The sequence below is a fragment of the Hyperoodon ampullatus genome, assembly GCF_949752795.1.
Source record: "Hyperoodon ampullatus genome assembly, chromosome: 10".
Taxonomy (NCBI): domain Eukaryota; kingdom Metazoa; phylum Chordata; class Mammalia; order Artiodactyla; family Ziphiidae; genus Hyperoodon; species Hyperoodon ampullatus.
In genome coordinates, this window is record NC_136923.1 from 100,115,676 (window position 1) to 100,141,958 (window position 26,283).

General features: G+C 50.8%; 1 protein-coding gene across 1 annotated transcript; it reads left to right on the forward strand.

Annotated features, from left to right (window-relative positions):
• Positions 1–925: 925 nt before the first annotated feature.
• Positions 926–26,232, forward strand: TXNDC5 (thioredoxin domain containing 5; the record flags this gene model as incomplete). Its single annotated transcript, XM_079713054.1, has 10 exons — positions 926–1,194; positions 4,529–4,678; positions 9,627–9,732; positions 13,978–14,074; positions 16,596–16,711; positions 18,080–18,166; positions 18,754–18,897; positions 21,837–21,919; positions 23,356–23,485; positions 24,552–26,232. 10 exons carry the CDS (start codon positions 926–928, stop codon positions 24,672–24,674), a joined length of 1,305 nt encoding a protein of 434 aa, XP_079569180.1. The 3' UTR covers positions 24,675–26,232.
• Positions 26,233–26,283: the final 51 nt, after the last annotated feature.

Genomic DNA, 26,283 nt, shown 5'->3' on the forward strand with positions numbered 1-26,283 from the left:
CCCAGACTGAGGATAAATCAAGGACAAGCAGGATCCCGGGAAGCAACCCAATGAGTCTCCTGATTTAGCTTCGGATCCCTAGGGCGGGGCCTAACCTTCAACTACCACGTGCAATCAGGCTTGCGCCAGCAGATGTGAATTGTGAGGTGCCCGATTCACACGATTCACACCTGGGGAAGCCTCGCAGTCTTTCCACGGGAGGCAGTGCAGCGAGAGTAGGCGTGTCTTTATAGCCTTGATGCAGTTGGGGAGTTAGGGCGCCATAGGACGCCAGCCAGGCGTTTTTGGAGGAGGAGCCCTGCGGGATTAGTGTCTAAGAGGATGCTTTGAGTTTTTCTCCTTCTCACCCTCAAGGTAAGGCAGGGCAGGGCACCCCTGCACGGGTTTCTCTTGTTAAGCGGCTTTTCATCAGTCCCTGAGCTCAGGCCCAGAATCACAGTTGAGGTCCAGACAAGAATTTGACTCATTCAGGTGTAAAGCCCGCCCATTCTGCTCAGTTTCCTGAATTCCGCTGACAGCCGCTCTTTCTTCCTTTTGCCTGAAATCCTGGGGTCTTTGTGTACGTTGAGATGAACCGAGGCTGACATCCCCCTCTGTGGCCTCCCGGCGCTCCAACACTCAGCCCCGCTCCAGGCCAGAGCGGACAGAGCCTGGGTTTGGGGAGGCGCAGCGCCCCGCGGGAGTAACCAAAGCCGTCCCGGGAAGTGCTGGAGGCCGGACACGGAAGGCAATCGGGGGCCCGGACCCCCTCCTTCCACGGGCTCCCATCCAGGCTCTCCGGGCGCGCGCGGGCCCAGCCTCCACCGGGGAGCGGGCGCGCGCCGGGAGGGGCGGGGCGCGGGCGGGGCCTCTCCGGGGCGGTGGGCGGGGCGGGCGGCGCGGAGGGAACCGGCCGCCGCGGCGAGAGCGCGCCCAGCCAGCCGTGATGTCCGCGCGCGCCGGAGGCCTCCTCCCGCCGCGGCCCCGGGCCCTGGCGCCGGCCGCGCCTCTGCTGATGCTGCTGTTGCTGCTGCTGGACGCCGGCGGTGGACGCGGGGGCGCCTGGGCCCAGGAGCCGGGAGCGGCGGCGGACGGGCCCCCCGCGGCCGACGGCGGGGACGGGCAGGACCCGCACGCCAAGCACCTGTACACGGCCGACATGTTCACGCACGGCATCCAGAGCGCCGCGCACTTCGTCATGTTCTTCGCGCCCTGGTAACTGGCCGCACCGCCCGCCTCGGGCTCCGCGGCGCGGGTCGAGCCCGGGTCCCGCAGTGTGGGCGCGGGGCCGCGGCCTGGGGGCGCCCGGCGAGGGGCTGAGGGTCTTCCGGGCCGGGGGGCGGCACGCGCCGGGCGCTCGCGGCTGACGTGGCGCTAGGGCCGGGGTGGAGCAGGAGGGGGCGGTCCCCGAGGGCCGAGCCGGAAAAGGCCGCCGCTCCGGCTCCCGCGCCCCCTCCCCCGATCCCCTCACCGGGGGAGGGGAAGGGGTCGTCGCCCTTCGGGGCCGCTGGGAGCTCAGAGCCCGTCCGTCCTCTGGCCCCAAACTTCTGCGCCGGCCGGAGGCAGGCCGGGACCCGGAGGCCACGTGCGGTCGCCCCGGCGAGCACACTTGGACTTCGGAGGCTGTTCGCTCGCCGCACGGCAGACCTCCGGCCTGCGGGTTTAATTGAAACACAGGGACTCACAAGGCGTGATTTCCCACCCTGCGGGAAGGGGTGGCCCAGGCAGAAGAGGGTTCCTGCGCTCCCCCGGGGGGTGGAGAGCAGTGCGGGTTCTGGGGGCCTGTCCGCAGCCCCCGGGCGGTGGGGAGCTGTGCTCGCGGTGATGGAAGCCACTGGCCCCGGACCCAAGGCCGACCTCTGGCTCCTGCTCCTCCCTGCTCTCTTGGGGCCTGGTCGTCTGCAAAGTGTGAGATGGGAAAAGTTACTACGTTGAGCAGACGGTCCCCCTCGCCGTGGTTCTCGGGGGGCGGGGGGCTTTGCTGTGGCCTCGGTGCCGAACCCAGAGACGTCTGCCCTGTGGGTTGTCCTACAGAAAGCCTTCCCGTCATCTGCACGAGCACAGGGACTGAGTGCCTTCCTCCTAGGGCCTAGATGCCCGCTGAAGGGGGTCCTCCGTGGGCGGAGCAGACAGCCAGTCTTCGGGCCCAAGGCCCTTTGCAGGCTTTACTGCAGAATTTGGCATTCTCCCCCAGAGCGGAGGAGGCTCCTTGAGATGTGGGAAGGGGATGCAGGAAGGAATAGGGAGAAGATGCCCAAGAAAAACGGCCTGTTCAGAACATGTGCTGGTGGAAGTTGGAGGAGACTTTCTCGTCCTCCCCATGTTCAGATGATGACTGTATTTCAGTTCATTTGGAGTTAAATCAGCACTTTTGGTCTGGGTCAGAGCTGTCCCGTAGATACATTGTGTTTCCAGCTCCCAAGAACCAAGAGTTGAATTTGTAGAACTACCAGTGGTGTAGAAAATACTTTGTAGTGTAAAATAATGGACATCGATAGTTACTTTGTGAAGGGTATTATTCTCAGAGTAGCTATTCCAATTAAATACACTACTTAAGTGAAGCCTATTTTTGTGGAATAAATCTGCCCATGGAATTTTTTTCCTTATATTTTAAAGAAAAACTGACATGCAGACATCGTAGGTCCGTGCAGTGCCAGTGGAGTTTTAATTTTGGAGTCTCTGTAATACTCACCAGCTAGTCCTGGGCTGAGTGAGGGAGAGGACCGGGCACTTGGTATTAAGTACATTCCTTAAAGTAATGTAATGTTTCATTGTGTGTGGCTTATAGACTTTTAGGTGGATCCTCCCAGAAAAAGTAACTTTTAAAGTTTTTGTTTGCTTCTTAATAGTCTACTGTGAAATGCTTAAATAGAGATGTGTGGGTTTCGGTGACAACATTTAAAAGTTAGACTTTCAGAGCAGGTTGGAGCTCAGACGGAAGACACTGGGCTGCCCCTCCTCTTTCCATTTGTTTCTGGAATGTTGGGAGCCCACGTGTGATTTGGGGGCAGGAGCTAATGAAAACATCGATCTGTGTGTATCTGCTCTGAACTGGATAGTGGCAGGGCTGTCCTACTGCTGTAGATCTTGTGCCAGCGTCAGGTCATAGCTTCTCTATGGCCAGTTTTCAGGTCACATTGAATCTGGTGACAATGAGGTCAAGGTTGGAGCCGCTTCCTCAAAAGGACCAGGTGGCTTTGCTCTGTTATGTGACCACAAACTGCCTCTGAATGCAGCTGCTGTCTCAGAGGTTCGTGCTGTAGCCCCAGGGGTCCAAACCCAGAAGTGCCAACTGCACGGCACCCATGGATCCATCACTAAGAGATTGCCAAGCACTTAGTACGTGCCAGACACTGGGGATCCAGTTGTAGAAAGGATGATGCTTGTCTTCTTGTACCATATATACTTAAATCTAGCAGGGGTTTTCCCTCACAATTGTCTTCCAGAAAAGAGGGATTCATATTGTATTTGAACCTCTTATAAAGCAGGATTCTCTTCCCTGGCCAAGAAAGTGCTTAGGGAAGACAGGTTAGCTTGAAGCAGAATTTTCCAGTGCTTCCTTTAGGTGCTTCCTGGTGAGGTCATCTGTCAGAAAAGAAAAGAGGCAAGGAGACTTAACACTGATTTTATTGAGAAATTATTTTGAGGATGAACTCAGTTATTAAGTGTTGGGTGTTCTTACCACACTTTAGAAAGCAATACAGCAAGTAGTTACATCGTAGACATCATGAATACACACTTACCAGGTGAATGGGGAAAAACACTTCACATGCCATAATGTTTGTGTATAGTTAAATTCATACAATGAATATTATAAGTGTATGTTTGAGTATATCAAATTTAGAAGTTTGGGCCGGCCACAAGCTTTTTGTATGCTTCTCACTGGAAATAATGCAGAACTGATTTCATTTCGAGGCTGCCTTGCATTTGGGGAGACTCGGTTACATGGTAGAGGTGACCTGACCGTAAAGGAGCCATGGCGAGGGGAAGTGCTGAGCCACTGCCACAGAGGTGGAGCGAGGGAGCTCTCCAGAAGAGGGGGAGAAGAGAGTGGACACCAGAGAGCCTGGGAGTCAGGGCTGACTTCCTGGAGGAAGTGACACCCAAACTGAACAAATAGGAATGAGCCAGGTGGGTTTAGGGAGGAAGTGTCAGAGAGAAGAAGGTGCTGATTCCCAGGGCCCGGCCAAGCTACGGCCCTTTCAGGAACCTGGAAACTCAGCAGCGTGGCCCAGCGGTGGGCAGCACGGGAAGGAGGGCAGTGTGCATAGAGGTCAGGTGGGAGGTCAGCAGGGGCCAGATCGAGGGGGATCGGGCACCTGGCTAAGTTTTGATTTCACGCTGAGAACAATGCGGGGTCTCTCCGGAGGGTTTAAGCAGGGGAGCAGTGTTCTGCAGACACTGTGAGCTATCCGGCCCCGTCTCCACTGCAGTGTGAAGAAGGGGTTGGATCTGAGAGCCCCGCCGCCCTGGGAAATGGCTGGGCGGGTGGGTCAGGCACCCTCTGACCCCGGCTCTCAGCGTGCTTTTCACTGTCACCTGGCCACAGGTGTGGACACTGCCAGCGGCTGCAGCCTACCTGGAACGACCTGGGAGACAAGTACAACAGCATGGAGGACGCCAAGGTGTACGTGGCCAAGGTCGACTGCACGGCCGACTCAGATGTGTGCTCCGCCCAGGGCGTGCGTGGCTACCCGACGTAAGTGACCGGCGCTCGCATCCTGTATCCGCCGGGTCCTCCTTGGCTTTTTGCCAGCCGCAGTCGGCCAAGAAAGTTCAAGTTAAACTTTTGGCGCCTTCCTTGTAGTTCTGAGGAGTGAAGGGATGCCGAGTTTAAGCAGGCACTCCCTGTTGTTGGGGAAAAAGGTTACATTTACACCGTGTGTGTATTAGGTGCCTTTTTTTTTTTTTTTTTTTACTTTGTTTGGAAAAAGCCTTTAATTAGTCAGTTGAGTTTTCCTGTTTATAAAAGAACGTGTTTGCCAGACAAAAATGGCATTCTCCACGAGATCCTGTCACATTTGACGTTCACATGTACGTTTACACGATGAGCACCGACTGTCATGAATTTTCGTCTGAATTTTTGGTCACTCTTAATTCTTAAGCCTCCTTTCTAGAGTTATTTCCCACGTGACTAGCCCACGGGCTGTTTTTGTTGGAAAGAAAGTGCAGCTGTTCTGACAAGTGATACTTGCTACCTGCTTCCTTGACAGTTAAAATAATTTTTTGGTTTTAAGAACAGAAATTGAAACTGGCTTAATGAACAAAGGAGGGAATTAATTTGAAAGCTGTGGGGGCAGGCCTCTGAGGCTCGGCTCCATGGGTTTGGAGGTCTGTTTTTCTGCCCTCCCACCCCTTAAGGTGACTTAACTCCCTGCTCTGCATCTCTCTGTTGCTGTGGCGGACTTGGGCCCGTCGCCGATTGGCCCAGCTTGGATGGAGTGTTCATTCCAGAAACTATCTTTGTGACCCGAGAGGCGGGATCTTGTCGGAAGACGACAGCCCCGTTCAGACTCAACATTTACTGGTGGAGTGAAGAGAGCTTCTCCAAAAGAGGGAAGATGCTCTTTCCAGAAGGGTGGGGGAGGGGTTGGGCACTGCAGGTCCCAAAATATTTGTTCAGATTGACAAATGAAGTCAATCCTTTGGGAAACCCGAGCTGATCTTCAAACTTGAGAGGCCGCATGGAAAATGGCAGGAGCTCTGGGCTGGAACCTGGATGCCACGGTTTGGACCCCAGCTCTACCGTCTACTTATCCTGCAGCTCTGGCCACTCACGTTCCTCAACTTCTGAGTCTGAAGTAGGGTGCTGACACACACACCCCCGTAACACTGTCGTGTGTAATAACGTGTGTGTAGAGACCGATCTGGACACACCCAATGATGTTAAGGTTTCCTGTAACCTTTGGAGATTTGGCATTTCCATAAAGGGCTCTGGAACTCTTGGTCTTTGGTGACTGCTTGCTAATGTGAGTGCAGTAACTCAAGTGTACATCACATCAGAGCAACAGAGACAAAATTTCCTGCTATGTGTACCTACCTGTTGGCATCACTGTCCTATGCTCCACTGCGTTGCCTTTAAAGGAAACTCTGCTTGTATGAAGAGCATCCCAAGGAAGCAGCCAGTGAGAAGTGGGACCAGTTACCTATTGAGAACCTGTTACTTTCAAGGTGCAGGAGCAACAGAGATGGGTGGCCGTGGTGTCCACTCTTAAACAGCTGGCTGTGTGTGGCCCTGTGGCTGGCTCTGTGCACCGTAAACCACACCATAGGGAAGGTGAAACAGGACCAGTCATAGGGCTGAGAAGGCAAGTGTCAGAGAGAGAGTAGAGGGTTCCACCTGCACCCAGTCATACGCGCTCTCTGGCTGCAACATCAGTCACTCCACAGATGCTATTCACAGATACCGAAAGATCCATGTTGGATCAGGTGTCCTGATTTGTTTTTTAGAAGATATGGTCTCCCCAAGAAAACCATGCACTGGTTTTGTGTTGTTAAAAAGAACTATACAATACAACGAGCTGCCACTACATGGTTTGGGAAGGAACCTCGTGACCGTCACAGCCCGAGAACAGATTTTTTTCACAGAATGCAGGAGGTAGGGTCATGCTGCCTAAAATGTAGTGGCCTTAGGGCATTCATAGATGTACCTGTGTGAGCTTTTACTTCTAGGGATGTTTCAAGGCCTGAATCAGATGACGATGTAAATGCTGAGGCGGGTTGCGGAGCGGGGTGTCAGCACATTAGCTTTTAGGTCACCCCTCCCCTGTCACCTTTAACTGGAGTAAAGGATTGGAGAGGGAGGACGTTTGGGTTCCCAGGTCCCTGGAGAAGGCTGCCTACGCTCGGGAAGACGTTTTGAGGTCTTGCTGTTGAGCCAGTAAAGAATCTTTATCATCTGGGAAAATGCTGGCAGGGGCAGGACTGAAGGAGGTTCCCTAGGGCTGCCATGCAGAGTGCCACTGAAAAGAATAGAAACGTATTCTCTCACAGTTCCGGAGGCCAGGAGCCCGAAATCAAGGCATCAGCAGCGCCGTGCTGCCTCTAAAACCTGTCGGGGTCCTTCCTTGCCTCTTCCTGGCTCCTGGTGGTTGGAGGGCAGTCTTTGGTGTTCCTTGCCTTGCAGAAGCATCACCCCAGTCCCCTCCTTAACTTGGCCTTCTGCTGTTTGCATGTCTCTCTCTCTGTCTGAATCTCCCCTTTCTATACGTACTGGATTAGGGCCCACCTTCATGACCGCATTTTAACTTGATTGCCTGTGTGCAAATCCTATTTCTAAATAGGGTCACATTCCATGGTAGCGCGGGTTAGGACTTCAGCAAATCTTTTTGGGGACACAGTTCGACCCATAACACCATCTCATCTATAGTAGTAGAACTTCCATCATGCGGTTTTCCAGAGGGACCCAGCACTGGGGATCTTTTCCCCTGCAGTCTCCTGACTGCGGAACAGATCACCAGGAAAACAAGTGCCCATGTGGGGGTTTGGCAACAGCAGAAGAGTTTGGGGCTGTACTTGGGGCATGAACCCCACGGCCCGCTCTGCATTGCTGCCTTCATCTCCACGTACAGTGGGAATGAAGTCAGATGCCCCGTAAGGGAAGCTGTGCCCTCCCTAGGCTCTGTGAACTTAACCAGAATCTCAGACTCGAGCTGGTTAGAAAGATTTTTAATCCAACAACAGGAAGAGATTTTAAAAATTAGTTTTGCTTCACTCAGTGTACACCACATGAGGAAAAAGTCACAGATTAGGTTTTACTGCATTTTTACCTTAGCAAAGAAATGGAGGATGGGTTCAACAACGCCTGGTCTGATTTCTGATTTTTTTTTTAATTCTTATATAGTTTTATTGTTACAGTTAATATTTAAGTCTTCAGATTTTCTTTCTTTTTAACATCTTTATTGGAGTATAATTACAGTGGTGTGTTAGTTTCTGCTGTATAACAAAGTGAGTCAGCTATACATATACATATATCCCCATATCTCTTCCCTCTTGCGTCTCCCTCCCTCCCTCCCTATCCCACCCCTCTAGGTGGACACAAAGCACCGAGCTGATCTCCCTGTGCTATGCGGCTGCTTCCCACTAGCTATCTAGTTTACGTTTGGTAGTGTATATATGTCCTTGCCACTCTCTCACTTCGGCCCAGCTTCCCCTTCCCCGCCCCCATGCCCTCAAGTCCATTCTCTACGTCTGCATCTTTATTCCTTTCTGATGCTTTGAGGATCCACTTGTTTCCATCCTGAAGCGCTTTGGTGGAGGGAGGCACTGGGGAGAGAGGGAGGGAGTGGAGAGGGACAGCAGCTGCCTCTAGTCCTTTGTGGGCGCAGCTTACGTTTCCAGAGCATCTCAAGGTGGTGGATGCGGGTGTTCACAGTCTGAGAGCCTGCTTTGGAGTCGCTTGAAATGTTAAACTTCGTGAAGGAAGGGGCATACCGGCCAAATCGAGTTAGATTGTGTCTTTCTGTCGTGGCTATATGAGTATAAGCTGCTAGGGAAGGGGACATACATTCTTCACTGGAGACACATTGGCATGTCCCCTAGCCCATCACAGGATCTGAGCTTCTGGGTGAGGCCAGTAAGCCCATTTTCACCTGAATGCCTTCTACAGCCAGTGTGTTGGTTTTCTTGTTTGGTGTGAAACTTCATTTTAAGACCTTTGTGGGGCTAGCTATCCAAACCCACAGTTTGATTTCTGTGTATCTTCACTTCTCGCACTCTGACACTGTGCATTGGGCATCTCCTAACAGAACCCACGTATGTGCCAGGAAGCGTTAGGGGTGTTTTAGGTGAGCAGGCTCACCCCTGAATGCCAGCCTGTGTTTGCTTCCTGTCGGCGGCCGTATTTTCCCCTCCTTCCTGCTACCTTCTGTTAATTCTGTCAATAGAAGAATTATTCCCTCCCCTCCCCCCATTCCTTGACGCCGTCTGTTAAGTTTTGCCTGGACCATGTTGTCCCGTCACCAGTGGAGTGACACAGGGTCTGGACGTGTTCATCTCGGCCTCTGGTGATGTCTTTGCTCCCCTCCAAAGGCAGAGCTCCTTGCTCTGTCTGCAGATACCTAGTGTGTGTGGAAAACAGAAAAGATTCCTTCTCTGCGGGCAAGTGAATGGGCCATATCAACCACTGTCAAGGCTGTCCTTATAGTTGGAAAGTTGAACTCTCACAGTAGCTGGATATTCATGCATTGTAAGAGTTGAATAGCTGATAGTGTATCCTGGAAATACATTTACTGCAGAGCAATGCTATTTCTACTACAGTTGTAAATTGTTTTTCAAAGTGCAGAATGTAAAAACTACTGAAGCCGGGGAAGGATAACAAATATGGGTCAGGGGAAAGCTAGAGAGTTCTGCACACCTGAACCCTCGTAGCTTGGGGTTTAACTCACGGCCCGATGTGTTCACCCCGGTTTTTTCAAGAATAACATAAGAAACTTTTAAAAGTTCAGGATTAAGTGAATATGTTATCGCCTAGAACATGGCTTTTCTTTCTTTTCCAAGTATTATCAGAGAGGGGCAGGGGTGTGCTGGCTGCAGCCCGCCGACACCTCATTTTTTATGATTGTCCCGCTAACCGAGTTTGCTCTCTGCTCAGAGTGGTTTGAAGTGCTTTAAAATCTGCTGCAACTAATCCTCTGTTACTCTTTCAGCTTGAAGTTTTTCAGGCCTGGCCAAGAAGCTGTGAAGTACCAGGGTCCCCGGGATTTTCAGGCCCTGGAAAACTGGATGCTGCAGACACTGAACGAGGAGCCCCCCGTGAGTGCACACAAAGCCGCCCCCTCTCTTTCTTCCTACATTTTTGGGGTAGTCAAGAGGCCAGCTTAAGTACCATCTTAAAGCAACTTTTATCATAAGTAAAGATTCACTTTCTTTTTTCTTTTCAGTTCTTCTTTTTATTGTGATAAAATACATACACTCTAAAATTTGCCCTGTTAACTGTTTTTCAGCGTACAGTTCAGTGGTATAAATACATTCAGAACGTGGTGCCGCCGTCACCACCGTCCACGCACAGAAATGTCCCGTCTTCCCGAAAGGAAACCCCGTCCCCGTTAGACCCCGACTCCCCGCCCCCTCCGGCAGTCCCTGGCGCCCAGCGCTCTGTCTTCTGCCTCTATGAATTTGGCTCCTTTACGTACCTTATGTAAGTGGGAAAAGATGAACTTTTAACAACTTTCTGTTATGGAAAAGTTCAAACAGGCACCAGAGCAGGAAGAAGAGTCCAATGCATGGTGGGCAGGAGTGCAGGGAAGGTGGCCCCGTGTGCCCGCCTGAGCCCTGACAGTGGTTCCCGTTCTGTGGGCCTTACCTTGTCTCCCCGGCTTCCCCGGCCTGCGTTTGGCTGCACAGTCAGTGTCATTTGTAAATATTTCAGGATGCAGCCCACGGATGAGGACTTACTACTTGTTAACATACCCTCAGTGCCCCCTTCACATGTAGTTCAGCTCACAGTAATTCCTCAGCACCCGAGATGGACTCGTGGCCACTCAGAGTCAGGGCCAGACCCCCGCCAGAGCGTCCAGGCCGGGCCAGCCCCGCCCTTCCTCCCCTGGGACCTCGCTCCCGCGGGCGGTACCCACAGTGTGAATCTTCCCTTTTCTTCTCAACCCTCAGCCCCACGGCCCTAAGTGGCTTTGCTGATAACAGAATTCGATACCCTTCACACTCTCCATGTCTTAATGGCCTCCCCCGCGGTAAGGATCATATCAGGAAATTGTGGAAACTATGAGTTCTGAGATTTCTTTTTTAATTGAAATATAGTTGATTTACAATGTTGTGTTACTGAGATATTTTTTAAAGACATAGTTATATGTAGAGTGTTACAGAGAAAAACCTGTAATCCTCCTCCAGCTGATGTTAGGAGCCTTAATTTTGTTATAAATCACTGCGATCGTGAGCCCTGCAGTAAGTGTCCCTCCGTGTGTGGTGCTTTCGGATTAATGCTGAATGCTCAGGCCCACAGAGGCTGAGCTGTATTTGGACGGGAGTAGAAAGATGGCCAGTGTTCCCGTGCTGTACGTTTCTGATGAAAATACTAAGAGCATCTGAAGTCTTTGAATGTAATTTCCAGTTCAACACTGGACTAAGACTGTGGTATTGCATCAGGTAGGCGTTCCCTGACTTGAAGGTTGTCTGTGCTCCAGGGGTCTTCTGGGGGCCCTGATGCTGTTGGTGTCATCTTCCAGGGTGTGGTCCTTCAGCTGTCCCCCAGATTCTGTGTAGAGGTCACAGCTAATCAGAAACCCAGCTGCTTCCCAAGTGCTACTTTACCTCACATTTTTAAAAGTTTAGAACCACGTGAAGAATGTCGGCATACGGTACTGAATAAGTGTTGACCAGAGACGTGTCTAATTTTAGGCAACAGGGGAAACCACAAACCTCGCAGAGAGTAAATTTGCATCTTTGTCATGGCAAGAAAGCTGGAGGAGCAGGTGTAACTTTCACATAGATTTAAACTTCAAGTTTTTTTTGTTTTTTTTGTTTTTTTGTGGAAATGTCCTCTGAGGGGAGGAAGCCAGTTTTAAAGGGGAGTTCATGGTCTCCAAAAACATTTAAAGTAAACTTTTCAGCAAAAAGCCAGTCTTCTATGATGACTTTATTCACGAAACCATCCGCCAGTGTCAGGATGGCAGAAAGGCTTCATCTCATGAGCCGAACGTCTTTCTGGGGAGCGGAGCCCAAAGCACAGGCTGGGGATGGGGCAGCCAGGCTGAGGCTCGCGTAGCCATCCTCAGTGGGGTACCCCAGGGGCGTGGCCACATGGAACCCACCCCTCCCCACCTGAGACCTCAGTTACCCACTGGCCATATCTTTGTGTCTCAGAGCAGTGGGGATCTCAGATAATTGCTAGAAATGATGACAGGGTGCCTCATTAGAGAAAAGTTCAAATATTCAGACTTAATATTGCAAACCGAAGTTCTTTTCAATATGAATTTTGCCTTATAAGCAAAAACTTTTTTAAAACGTCTTCATCTGTATTTATATCTAAATAACTTAATATATACATTTTCAACTTTAAACAGGATAAATTTAGATTTTTCCTTCCTAGCATTATGGCAGTATTAAAGGAAGTCAAAGAAAAGAAAACCTGCCATTTCTTAGATTTTACCCCAATTTTTATATTTCCATGTTTCCTTCTGTAATTTTTTTTTTTCTTTCCAGCTTTCAAACCAGGTTTGTGGTTTTCCCTGTTGCCTAAACAGTCATAATCAAATAAACATGGTTCATTTCATTAATGATCTTTTTATATAGTTGAATCTTTATATTGATCATATTTTATCTCATGGATTTGCCATAATTCAGCTCTTCTCTGTCCATGGATATTTAGGTTATGTATATTTTTTCTGTCATCAGAAATGCTATAAGGAACATTTTTATCTTTGTAAAGGATGTTTTTTTTTTCTACTTTGGAGTGACTTTTTAGAATATATTCCCAGACATAAAATTGCAAGGCAGAAAATAAAAAAGCAAGACCACTTTTATGGCTCTGATGAATCCTGCCAGATTGCTTTCCTGAGACTCTGTAGGCCCACATTGTCAGCAGCCCGGGGAGAGAGGAGGATGCCCATTCTGTGATACACTGTGGTGGTCCCATAATGGCCATCCCGACGTGCCACCGAGGGACATGCTCCTTCGGTGCCATGAATGGACAGTTTACTACTGCAAGCCCTTTGAACATCTTACACAGGGTGACACAGTCTTTCGTTTCACGTTATTGGAACTTAACTGACTGTTCACTTAGCCGTCACTCTCGGGCATCCTTTGTCTGGCTACTTAGCACTTTGAAAGTTTTGTCAAGCCAGCAGTGGAAAAGAAAACTTCATGGTGCTTTACTGTCCAGCTTTGAGCTGTCAACACTTTGAAAGCTTTTAAAGACTTAACTTAGATATTCTTTTTTTTCTTTTTAAGTTTTTTTTTTTTTTTTTTTTTTTTTTTTTTGCGGTACGCGGGCCTCTCACTGCTGTGGCCTCTCCCGCTGCGGAGCACAGGCTCCGGACGCGCAGGCTCAGCGGCCATGGCTCACGGGCCCAGCCGCTCCGCGGCATGTGGGATCTTCCCAGACTGGGGCACGAACCCGTGTCCCCTGCATCGGCAGGTGGACTCTCAACCACTGCACCACCAGGGAAGCCCAGATATTCTTTTTAATAGAAATATGAACCGCTAGATAAAAACTGAGTAATACACACCCACGTGTCTATAGCACAGTGGGGATTCAGTGGTCTGCTCTTCACCTCTGCTTGCAGGCCGTGGCTGTGTCGGCCTAAACAATTGAGACATTTCGAATGGTGTGGTAGAGTGGTTAGTAGTTAGTTGTCACACTGGTGTCTGCCAGGTACTGGAGAAACGCCACTTCTTGTCCGTTCACTGTGTGTTTATGTCCCAAACTTAGCCCCATGAACTATATTCTTGCTTAAAAGTGCAGCCCATGTTTGCCCTGTGGTTTTCTCTTTGCTGCCTTCCGTCCACCTGAATCTTCTTTCTCGTCACCTTTCTCTTTTATCAGCCCTTCAGAGTTTTACCTTCCTTCCCAGGTTTTATTATGTTTGTGTAGATAAAGGATGGCCAGGCCCTCCTGTTCTCTGATGGTTTCCTGTTCCCCATTGTGTCCCTTTTGCTCCCTCTGTGTCTTTGGGTGCTGCTTCCTTCTGTATTCTGCAAGACATCTCGGGTCATGTTTCAAAGGACGGGACAGGGTGCTAGTTTGGGGTGGCCCATCCTTCACCTTGTCTGCTCTGTTGGGTAGGGTTTGGGGACAGCAAAGGACGGGTTGGGGCAGGGAGGCCATCACCCAGCTGCCTGGAGCATCGGTCCTCGAGCATTTGCCAAGGGTGACAAAGTCGCTTCTTTGCCCGGGGCGCCACCTCAACACAGCAGTGTCCCTCGAAGCCTCGAGGTGGCAGGGGAGGGAGGAGAGCATAGAAGGTTCCAGACGGAAGCCTCCATGGGCTCCACTGGGTCTTCACACACACACCCAGTGACTCTTGTTCCGTCTCTTCCCATCAGACGCCGGAGCCCGAGGTGGAGCCACCCCAAGCCCCCGAGCTCAAGCAGGGCCTGTACGAGCTCTCGGCCGGCAACTTTGAGCTGCACGTGGCACAAGGTAGGCGGGCAGGCGCGCCGGGTCTGCACCTCTGGGCACCCCTGCCCGGGCCGTCCTCCTGGGGGGCCTGGCTTTTCCTCTTGCCACTTGAGGGCTGGTGGGTCGCAGCATGGGTGGCGCTTGTCAAGAGCTTCTCTCCCCCAACCCCGATGACATCAGTGTTTAACGCTCTTCCTCTCGGAGGTGACTTCTCCTTTTGTCTCTGTCCTTAGGGAAAGGCCAGTTCTAATACTAAGCTAAAGCCTCAGGTGTGGAAAGCTCACTGACGGTGAGTGGGTGCACTTACTTGTGTACTGGCTGGACAGTGCGTCCTTGGATAAGAATGTGTTTGCTTATGTTAATGTTAATCATATGCTTATTGACCTGAGGCAGAAACAGGTTTCTCTTACCTGTTTAAACCAGAATTTATTGGGACCATTATAACACACAAATCGAATCAGCGTAGGTGTTCTTTACACTTAAAATATTTTTCGATACCAAATCTCATTTTTTGAAAATAGTCTCCTAAATGTCAGAATGACCTGAGGACAATTTCTAACGTTAATAATGTATAAGGCCTTTCTTCACACGTCCGGAAGTGCTGGCTCAGCAGTGAAAGGCCTGAAAGTGAATTCAGCCTCCTTGCTGACCTGCGCTCTCAGATGCTGTCATGGAGAGAAATCCTCCTGGGAGATGGGGTTGGAAATGCTCTTAAAAGGGCTTAAAATTGTGTCCGGCCCTGAAGCTTCCTGCTTGCTGGGAGTTGAAATACACCCCATTTAAGGTCTGACATCGCTTATGGTGATGCTTTCAGCCGTTTTTAATTAAAGGTGGCTGGTTAATTGGTACAGATGCTCTGACAGGGTTTCTATCCTAAGGGGAGTCGCTTGAATTTGAGACGGGCTTGGGCTCCCTGCAGGATGCACGCCCGGGGCCACCCCGTGGCAGACCACCGTCCGAAGCCCAGCCCTGACCCTCCCTGAGCGGGTCGCCCACCGAGGGGGCCATGTGCCCGCACGCCGCGGCCTCGTGCTGCTGGCATGAGGGTCTCTCCTCGGAGAGCGGTGCGGCCCTGCCCTGCCTCAGTTCCTGTTGGTGCTCCAGGAGACCCTGGAGCTCCTGTCTCCACCTCAGCACAAAGTAGCGACACACCTGTCTGGAGATGTGGTTTCAGCCTTGCAGATCAGCTGCTCATGTATATTTAAAATGTTTTCATTTAAATTTCTTAACTGGAGTATAGTGGATTTACAGTATTGATTTTGAAGCAAGTTTTCCCCCATTTCCCTCAAACGCATCATTGCAGCGGTGACAAGATGCCGCCGTGAGCGTTGCCATGGCAAAGTCCGACTCTGAGCCTGAGTCACACGTCAGCGTCCGTTGGTTGGTTCTCTCCTTGGCCACAGCCTGATTTCGGTTTGGTCTCAGCCTGACACCGTTTTGGCCCTAGGCTGGTCAAGGTAGAAGAGCCTAGATAAAAGTTTTCAGTGCCTAAATCATGATGTTGTGAGGCTTGTTTTTATCCTAGCCAAGGCAGTGATATTCAGTCTTTTTAGATCTTCTATCTTATTGTGAAATAAAACCCAGATACAGAAAACAATGTAGGGTGTAGTGAATGGTCATAGAGCGGTCACCCGGCTCAAGGCAGAAAACTGCTCGCTTCCCGTGCCCCGTCCCAGCCCTCCCCCATCCCCCAAAAGGCACTGCCCTGGCTGTAGGGAAGCCGCCACTTGCTTCATGGTGTGGAGTACAGTCTCCCTGTCCACATCACCCTGATGTCTCTGTTCCCTGTGAGTTGGCCGTTGAATCTAGGGACTTTATCACTTTCTGTTTGATGTTTTGGGGGCGGTGTGAGCAAGACTGCATAGCTGGGAAGTCTGTGATGTCAGTGGCCTCGTCCGACACCGCCTAGAGCCGTAACTCACGAGGGATGCAAAGCCTGCTGCTGTAATTCAAGCATCGCTTCTTCATTTTTACAGCAAGAGACACTTGCTCTCGTTTATGACTTGGTTATCCAGCGGTGCAGTTCACGTGGGAAAGACAGGCTAAGTGCCTGATTCTTTCCCTTTATTGCCCGTTTTCCAAATAATGAGTTCGGTCCCTATTGTCCTCCAAAGATGACAGATTAGTTTTCTTTTGTTGTTTTTTTTGCGGTACACCAGCCTCTCACTGCTGTGGCCTCTCCCGTTGCGGAGCAGAGGCTCTGGACGCGCAGGCTCAGTGGCCATGGCTCACGGGCCCAGCCGCCCGCGGCATGTGGGATCCTCCCAGACCAGGGCACAAACCCGTGTCCCCTGCATCGGCAGGCGGACTCTCAACCGCTGCGCCACCAGGGAAGCCCTGACAGATTAGTTTTTAAGGATCGTTATGAACTCATGGGTAGAGACATATCTGATGGGGAGTCGCTTTTTACCAGTTCAAGGGTTCATCCTGAACTGAGCTTTGCAGGAGGACAAAGATGAGATGCTTCCATTCACGCTCTAGTTGGGTGGATATAAATCACACTCCTCTCCCTTTCTCCTGCCTTCCTCCCCCACCCCCGAAGGAGACCACTTTATCAAGTTCTTCGCCCCGTGGTGTGGTCACTGCAAAGCTCTGGCTCCGACCTGGGAGCAGCTGGCTCTGGGCCTTGAACATTCCGAAACGGTCAAGATTGGCAAGGTAAGTGAAAGCCCTTATTAAACCAGAAATAGGCCGCCTTTGGCTGGATTAATTAGCTGAGTAGCCCATTATTCATTCTGTGCACAAAGTCACAAATTTGATTTATTAACTCCATTTAGCGTGCCACTTGATAATTCATTTCACCTTCACAGATGGCAGCCGGGTTTCGAGTGTGCTGGCTTTTCCACAGTCTAGAGATAAATTATGGCTTTGGCTCCTTTGTTTATTTTGAAGCAATGGCCAGTTCTGAATTGGCAGCCCCAGAGCCCTTTCTGCAAAGATATGGGGCAGAGCCTTAGAGAACGTTCACTGGACGTACTTGGAGACCATCCACAGTCGAAATCACCCAAGAGCTCTTTCCTAAAAGGACCTTTGGCTCTGCGCTCACACCCTGTGCGCAGCCTGCGTGCAGAAGACCCGCCCGTGGGGAGCCCTGGCTTGCCCTGCTGCCTGGAATTCTTTCCCACTTTACGTAGGGAAGCCAGAAGTGATGCCTTGACAACTGGGTTTTTGGGAAATATCTAGAGCAGCTTCCAGGCCTTCAAGCACTTTTAATCCGTCCATCCTCCAGCACCTACCAGACCCTGCCCGAATTGCTTTTATAAAAATCTCATTTTCTACCTTGCCGGGGGCTGATTTGTATACAGAAGTAATGCTGCATGTTCAGGAACTGTAGCTAATAAGGTGATGTGCCCAGCACAGTGAGATGGCCAAAAGCATAAACGTGGGATTCGGACAGACCTGGCCAGCCACCCTCGAGCAGCTTCTCCACACCTCAGTCTCCCCCTTTGCAAAACCAAGATGAGATCTGACTGGGGCGGTGGTGAAGGTAATGGTAAAATGCTGAGTACGACGCTGGGCACAGAGCAGATGCCTAGGAAATCTTAATGGTTGTTAAATGAATTTTTCACTGTTGTGTGTTAAACACTTAATTTGACATCTTTTCAGTTTTATCTTTATTATATTCCAAATACTCCTATTTAAAACTCCTGAACCTGAGAATACATTTCTGAGCTAGCTTTGTGATGGGCGTGGGTCTCTGTCCACGACAGCTGGCCATCCCCTTCTCCAGATGTCAGGCGAGGCTCCCTCTCTCCATCTGCTAACCTGCTCAAGGTAAACTGCTCCCCCAAAACTGGCGTTTTTGAGTGAAAAGAAATCATGTCTCTAAGTCCCATCACTCTGCTCCCTAAGCTCAGGTGTATTTTGGGGTAAAGTCTCTCCAAAAGCTGCAACTTGCTGGCAGAGATGCCACAGATGGGGAGTTTTAGAAATTTTCTTTCTTTGAAAAAGTACTGAGTGTCCAAGAGCCCATACACCAGGAAGGCTCGCAGAGAAACTGACTGGGCGCGTGATCTGTATCTCTAGGTTGATTGCACGCAGCACCACGGACTCTGTTCAGGAAACCAGGTCCGAGGTTATCCTACGCTCCTCTGGTTCCGAGATGGTGAAAAGGTACGTCTTCAGGTCTTAGTGTTGAGACAAGATGTGTGTCTTAACCACGGCTGAACGGTCGAGTGGTTTAACGGGTGGCGTGTTGCCAGCACAGATTGTTTATCACTGGTTTAAAGGAATACGCATCACGGAGCGAGAATGTCTCTCTCTTTGTTGGTAAGGCCTGGCGGGTTGAGAGAAACCGTCAGGCGTTATGCACTCCCGGAGCATCTCAGCTGGCTCAGGTTAACTCTAGAATAAGCCGGATCGACGGTCCTAGGGTAACTGCCCTGATTACGACCTTTGAGAGGGGTCAGCGCTCGCTCTTGGTAAAAGGCTCCTAAACGCCGGCTTCGTCCCTGGCCAGTGGGCAGCGCCCAGACTTCGGAAACGCTTAGCTCTGCAGAAGGCAGGCGCTGTAAAGTTCTTTGCCCAGAGCCAAACTGCGGTTGATCATCTCTGCTTTGCCTTCACCTTTGAGCTGCAGACACCACAGAGCCGGGACACCCAGACAGAGACGTCCGATGGGGGTGGGTTGCACGTGGGCGGGTGGAGAGTTGAGGATTCACAACCCTGACGTGTCTCTGTGTGGCCCGTGTCCCGGACAGGTTGATCAGTACAAGGGGAAGCGGGATCTGGAGTCGCTGAGGGAGTACGTGGCTTCGCAGCTCCAGAGCACGGACAGGGGCGCCCCGGAGCCCGCCCGGCCCTCGGAGGCCCCCGCGCTGGCCGCTGAGCCCGCAGCCGACCAGGTGGGTGCACGGTCAGCTCCTGCCTCCAAGCGATGGCGCAGGCACAGCACGCGGTCGGTCATTCCCATGGTGGGCTGGGGTCCACTTTTCAACACAGCGTTTTCTTGAACTCCTTTTACATGCTTGTTAGGGGGTCAGCGTAGACAGAGCTTCCCTTTAAAGAACCTGGAGTGGGTGTGAGACAGAAGGATCCCACGAGCATTTGGTGTCAACATTTCTGGACAGTTCTTCCCTTTGGTTCAGCACTCACTAACTTGAAGGTATTTGCTGTGAAAGCTGGGCTGTTGCCTCTTGGGCCTGTTCTGCTCGTTTCCATAACTTGCTTCAGTCAAGGTGGTAAAGGCCCCTGAAAGCTGCAGCAGAAAGGCTCTGCGCGTTGGAATGTCAGAGGCAAATCACTGCAGGATATTTCATTTGTCCAGATGATCGCTGACTTATCGAGGTGTCCTCTTCATATATTCAGAGCCTGAGGCTTCATGTTCGTTCGTTCTGCGTTTATCAAGCCCTTGTCGCGTTCCAGCCACTGTCCTAGGCCGCCAGGACACAAAGCGAATAAGGTCGTTTTCCACCTGTGGAGAGTGGCGGGTGGGAAGGGGGAGACACGCGAAGATGTCGGCACTGCGACGCAGGCCGGGGCGGGGAGGCAAGGAGCCCGCCCCACGGGTGAGTCGGTGTCCACCGGAGAGCCGTGGGGAAGGCCGCCTGGCGGCGCGTCAGCCGGCGGGAGTGAAGAGGGTGCGCGGAGGCCAAGGGCACCGTACGGGACGCAGAGGGAGCCGGCAGCCGGCCTCCGGAGGCCCTCGTCCGCCAGCCGGGGATCTCGGGTCTGCAGGGAGCCAGTGGAGGGCTTGGAGCCGACGGGGACTTTAAGAAAGCCGGCTGGCTGCAGCCTGTGTGGACGAGACGGAAACCACTGTATCTGGAGACGAAGGAGGCGGGGACAGTGGGCAGGGGCGTCCAGCTCCCCCTGTGCAGTCGGGATGGGGGAGGGGATGGAGGGAGAGACGGGTTGGAGGCGACGGGCCGGGTTCTGGTGTGTCCCAGGCGTGAGATGAGGACCGGGTGGGAGGGAGGGGATGGGTCCATTTTCAAGGTATTGGTTCTAGGGCTGTGGCGGTCTGCAGGTGGCGACAGGTAAGAGTCCGGAGCTGAAGCCGGATGCCTGTCTAGACGAGGAGGTTCCCACATCCGCTCCTGTAGGTAGAAACTGACGCCGAAGCCATGGGTGAAGATGAGATTATTCGGGGGAGTCAGAATAGTGTTTTCCTAGGAAAACAGTGCTCGGATTTCCTAGCTGAGAACCATAAGGCCTGTTTGTCTGTCAGTTTATTTCCAAAGCCGAATCCTTGTGTTGCCGCTTCAGTTCACACAACTACACTCCACAGCACGTCAGGTTCTTACCCGGGACAGCGGGTAGAGCGGTCCTGGTGCTGGGGAGGACGCCTCCCTGGTGACTGTCCAGCCTCAGTATTTACAGGAGCGACCGTGACTCCCTGGGCCGTCACGCCCGGGGCCCGGGGATCAGACTTGGAGGACCGGCAGCCGCCGGCCCCATCCTCCCAGGGTGGGGCTGTGATGGGGCCTCCGCCCCCCAGGCCCAGCCCCTAGTGGGACGCTTATAGGTTGGGGACTGCGTGGGTGTTAGTTAAAAGTGGAAGTTTTGGTTTAAGAAGTAAACAAACAATTTCGTAGTTAAGGGACCACGCGTCAAGGGAGCATGTGTCATGGTGGTTATAAAGGTCACCCCACATCGAGTATAATTATATACTGTGGATGTTTTTGTCAAACCCAGAAGGGTTTCTATTTATAATAAGGTTTTCCGCCACTAAGTGGGTCTTTCAGTGAGTATGGTGTCATGTTTCTGGACATAAAGATGGCAGCGTCTGGATGGCCCCCTCAGTGCCCCTGCATCCTGGTCACAGACACATGGTACTTGGTGCTGGACTCGAGTGGGGCAGCCCTGGTACACTTTGCCACGTGATACATCATCCATATTCTTATTTATTTATTTATTTATTTATTTATTTATTATTTATTTGGCTGCATCGGGTCTTCGTTGAGGCACGCAGGATCTTCGGTTATGGCGTGCGGGCTCAGTAGTTGTGTCACGCAGGCTCTGGAGTGCGTGGCCTTAGTTGCCCCACTGCGTGTGGGATCTTAGTTCCCCGCCCAGGGCTCGAACCCACGTTCCCCTGAATTGGAAGGCTGATTCTTAACCACTGGACCACCAGGAAAGTCCCCATCATCCATATTCTCACGAGATGATCACAGATCCGTTTTTGGAGGAAAACACATAGACATAATTCTGTGAAGAACCTTCAAGATAGAATTGCTTTAGAGCAGACTGCTGTGTGGCACCTTTGCCCTGAATTCTCCAGCCTGAGTTCAAATGAGCAGTTTTCACATTTTGAATTTAAAAATGGAAAGCAGCCTGTTATCTGTAAAGCACATATTGCCTATGCTTGTGTAACTAAGGTCCTTCTATCACATAGAGAAGATAATTATGAATCTGTAGGATGAGAGCAATAGAGTCGGTGGGGAAAGCAGTGTGTACAGACTTCAGGGAGGCTGGTCAGCTTGGACTTCGGTCAGTGTCTGAGGCTCCAAGCCCGGGAGGCGCACGCTTGGCCCCTGCCCACCCAGAGCCCTGGAGACAGCGGCTGCACCTGAACCTGCCTGGGCTGGCTGGGGGCAGAACGCTGAACGTGTCCTGTCCCCTCCATGCAGCATCTCCTGGGCTCAGGACCGTGGGACCGGTGATGATGAGTCACTGCCCTTTTGTGCTTGTGAAAAGTGAGTTGTGTAGGTATTTGTGTGTGGCCTCGGAGCACATGTCACAGCATTTTAAAAGATGACGGACTTGTATTTCTGCGATCCCAAAGCATCCCCCGCTCTGCTCGATGTGGTGTATTTGACTTGTGGTTTTTCCCTCCCCCAAGGGCACTGTGTTGGCACTGACGGAAAATAACTTCGATGACACCATCGCAGAAGGCATAACCTTCGTCAAGTTTTATGCCCCATGGTAAGTGGCTGTTGAATTAGAAACTTTGTCGTCATGCACTTGAGTCACATCCTGTTTTTCAGCTCATAGGCCAACCCTGCGGACTCAGTGTTGGGCAGATACTACATTTACTTGTAGTTATACTATAGGGAAAAAGGAAATGTTACGGTGTACATGCTAAAGTTTGGTGGTATTCATAAAGTTATGGAGAATGAGGTTAACTTAAAGTTCAGTCTGCTCTGGAGAAAACAAAAATGGAGACTTATTATTGTGGCCATATAACACTGAAGTTTTGTGGTATCTGAGCACTTTGCCAGATAGATGGCTTTTGGGGTTAAAAACACCGTGAGCATCATGAGGTATTAATAGCTTTGCCCCTTCGTCTCTCTGGATGTTGTAGAGAAATCGAGTAGAGCTCAGCTTTCTGTTAGAGCCAGTCACCTGACCTTCCTGGCCCGTGGCCCTCTGGGACCAGAGCAGAGACGGGCTGCTCGGAGCCCAAGACCACGGCAACCGCGATCGGCGGGAAGACGATAGGTTCCAGGGTGTGCCGGGAACCACTGCGGCTTTGGATGCCCTTTAAATCCTTTGAACCCAGTCTCCTCAGCTGTAAAACGGGGAGAACGCTTTGTCTTGAAACAACCCATTTGGAAAAATAGTGTTGAGGAGAGAGAGATCCTGTTTCTGAACACAAACACACACGTGCCATTTTCACTTTGTTTCATTGTGCGTATTCATGAGAAACAGTAACAGCAGAGATAAAAGGTTAATGAGTGACCTGTATGACTTGCGCAGGTTTTATTCTTAAAGAGTAGAATCACTAGTAAATGATGCCTTTAAAACTATCATGTATTTTCTATTTTTTTAAAAAAAAAAACCTAAAGCTGTACAGATCACGTACAAGGACAGAAGAGCCCCTTTCACTGAAGGGGAGCAGGTCCTAGAGGGGAAGGTGGTCAGGAAGCGGGTAGAGTAACAGGTGGAAAGAGTTTGAACCAGACTTAGGGCCTCGGTGCTCACACCACATCCCGGAAGCTTCAGGGAAGCTTTGAAGCTCTTGTGAACATTTAAGACCATAAGAAATATAATGTTTTTGGCATTCAGGTGATTTTTAAGAAAGTGTCTGGCGTCTTTTCTTTTGTTTCCTGCTCACCGTGCATTCACAAACCAGGGAGCCCACAGTTTACCGCATCGTAGAGATGGTTGCAAAGCTGAAGCTGTTTTCAGACCATCTTGTTGCTATCAGTCAGGTTATCCGAAAGCCTGCTCTGGCTTGGGTTTGAATTCCGTGTTTGGGGTGGGGGGGGATGTTAGCGCACCCCGCGGGAGAACCTGCCGCTTTATCAGCTTGTAGGCAGCTGTTGGCTGCTTCCGACAGAAGAAACAGGCTGGGCAGTGAAATGCAGGCGCGTGAGCTGGACGGGACCCCAACAAAGCTGTTGCTGTTCTGTTCCCAGGTGTGGGCACTGTAAGAACCTGGCTCCTATCTGGGAGGAGCTCTCTAAAAAGGAATTCCCTGGCTTGGCGGAGGTCAAGATCGCCGAGCTGGACTGCACCGCAGAACGGAACATCTGCAGCAAGTACTCGGTGGGTCCACATGCATGGAAACTCATGGGGACAGAACTGGGGGCAGATCCCAAGTGGAGCTGTAGTTTGGTATTGTGGACTCAACCAAGATAACTCATCCTCTCAACGAAGGGTTTTTTGTGTCCTTTGGGGATTTTTTTTTCCATTTGAGAAGCAAAAGAGCTGCTCTCTCAAAGGAAGGCTGTCTTCTGTGAGTGCACACAGTTCAGAGGGGGTTTTTCAGGCCTTGCCACCCGGGCGAAAGGCTGGCAGTACCTGAGACTCTGAGCTTGAGGGCAGGGCGCCACCTGCATGGCCATTCTCATTGGCTAAACACCTGCATGGCCATTCTCATTGGCTAAACAGTCAGCTGGCTTGTAGCCTTCATCGCACACACAGACACAAGGCAGTGCTCCATGCAGAAAGTATTTGATCCTACACTTCCCCCTGAGAGGGCCACACCAGTGGGCCAGGCTTGGGTTCTTTATGTAACTGTTGCCTTCTTTCCAAGCTATTAGCACCATCGAATAGCCCAGAAGATTTGCAATTTATATTTTTCCATTTGTGGTGTTTTCCTTAAAACATTTTTGAGGTCTCTGGAGTTTATTAGAATAGATGTATGTAGCACAGACGTCATCTACTTACTAGAAGATGCCAGTCGTTTTTTAAGATTTTTTTATTTTTTTGGTGCTTTAAAGAGAAAAGAGGTGGAGCTGTAGCTGACACGTGTGTATCCTCGAGCGTCTTGCTGCCACTCAGCACGGACCACAGAGCACCCTGGTGTCGCCAGGGAGCTTGTGGGCAGTGCAGCCTCAGGCCCCCGCCGTCCACACCAGCTCCCCAGGCAAGACTCCACTCTCCGGTGAAGTCACTCCTTGTTGCTAATCTTGAAAGTAGGTTTGGGTTGGAAACTGAATAAAGAGCCCCAAAGCTCTGCTTTCTGAACTCTTAGGTACTTTTTTGATGGTCTGTACGTTCTGAAATTTTAACTATAGGCTTCCCTGGACACAACTCTAGGATCTTTTCTGATTTTATTTAAGAAGCAACTTTGTGTCCGTTTTCAATTTTTTTTTTTTTTTTTTTAAAGGTACGAGGTTATCCCACATTGCTGCTTTTCCGCGGAGGGAAGAAAGTCAGCGAGCATAGCGGAGGCCGAGACCTGGATTCCTTGCACCACTTTGTCCTGCGCCAGGCGAAGGATGAACTGTGAGCTCGGCTGGAAACTGTCTCCTGCCTGGCCCTGGGCAGGAGCTCAGTCCTGCGGCCGCTGCCCGGTCCCTTGCGGTGGTGACTCAGAGATCCGAACGTACTAAATTTGTGCTATCTTCTCCATGTGTGTGCTTTTTAAGCCAACACACTCCACAGATTCTTTCTTAAGTTTCTCTAAGTAAATGTGTAACTCATGATCCCTTTGCAAACTAAATATTTTCAGTGGCAAGCTACCATCCATCCCCTTTAACCTTCTCTCGGTGAAATCTCAATGGTTTCCTTTGAGACTAAAATAGAGTCAAGGAAATTCCAATTGCCAGACTGTTTTTGGCTTTGGAGTAATTTTGGTGAAAGCATCATCCGATGCATAGTTTTCGAACCATCCACGCACAAGTTCTGGAAAGGTGGTCTTGCCTTGTGGCGGTATTGCGTTGCTCTGAAGGTCCCAGTTGACTTGTTAATAACTTGGTTGGTCCGTAGCTTGGAGCATATTTAAAATGCAAAACCCCGTCGCCTCTGGAAGAGCCACTTTCCCAGCCCCTCCTGGATCTTCTGCCTCTGTTGATACCTCTCTCACGGAGAGTGGTAAGCCATAATGAACACAGTGGTACTCTTGACGTGTGCCTGAGTAAGATGATGCTGATGCCATAGTTTTGTGTGTGTGTTGATACTTGACCAATTGCTTATTACTGTTCAAGGGATACTTCTGTCCCTCCTGAGTGAGAGATTTCATTAGTCAACAAGAGTCCACATGAACTTTAAGGTTTGATGTCTCACGTGGAAAGTTCCACAAGGCTTGTCCCGACTATTCTGTTAACTCCTAGGAAGGTTCTGGTTGGCTTGGCCACCTGGGGCAGGAGGACTAGATGAGCTTCCCCAGGTCTGGGTATCAGGGACTGAGGAAGCCCTGCAGCCCCACGATGGAGCCCTAACCAGAAGCAGCTTCAGACTCAGCAGTCCTTTTAGAGGCCGTGTCCTGTACTTCATCTGCCTTTGAGGAGGTCAGTCTTCTACTGTACGAAGAGTGGGATTAACTTGACCTCAAGGTCACAGAAGGAGGGAGGCAGGGCCGAATAGGCCACATTACTGGCGTCCTCATAACTCAGGCCGTCCTGGTTGATAAGGAGCATGCTTACCCTCACCCTTGGAAATCAGCAGCTGCAGGACCAGGCTCCCTCCAGGGATGTGCCCGTAGGTTCTTCGCCATCGATTGCTCCTGTGATAACACTCTTCACCCCACCGCCCATGCTCAGGAGATGTGGCCACTCGGCACAAAGTACCTGGTGGTAAGGACCTTAGAAACAAGACCCCGTCCGCTGTCCACGGCAGACAACAACAGCAGGATCCCGGCCAGCCTCTGCCTTAAAGGAAATCTTTATTAATCATGTATGGTTCACAGATGTTCTTTAAAAAAAAAACCCAACTTTCTAGAGAAGCACAATCCTCATGAGTGGGTGGATTCATCTTTGCATCATGAGTCTTGTTTTAAAAAGAAAAAGTGGTACAATTTGTTTACACTATGATACTTTCTAAATAAACTCTTTTTAAAAAAAAGAAAAGTCTGGTCTTTCCTTAAATGTTACAGCAAAACAGATACAAAATAGACAATA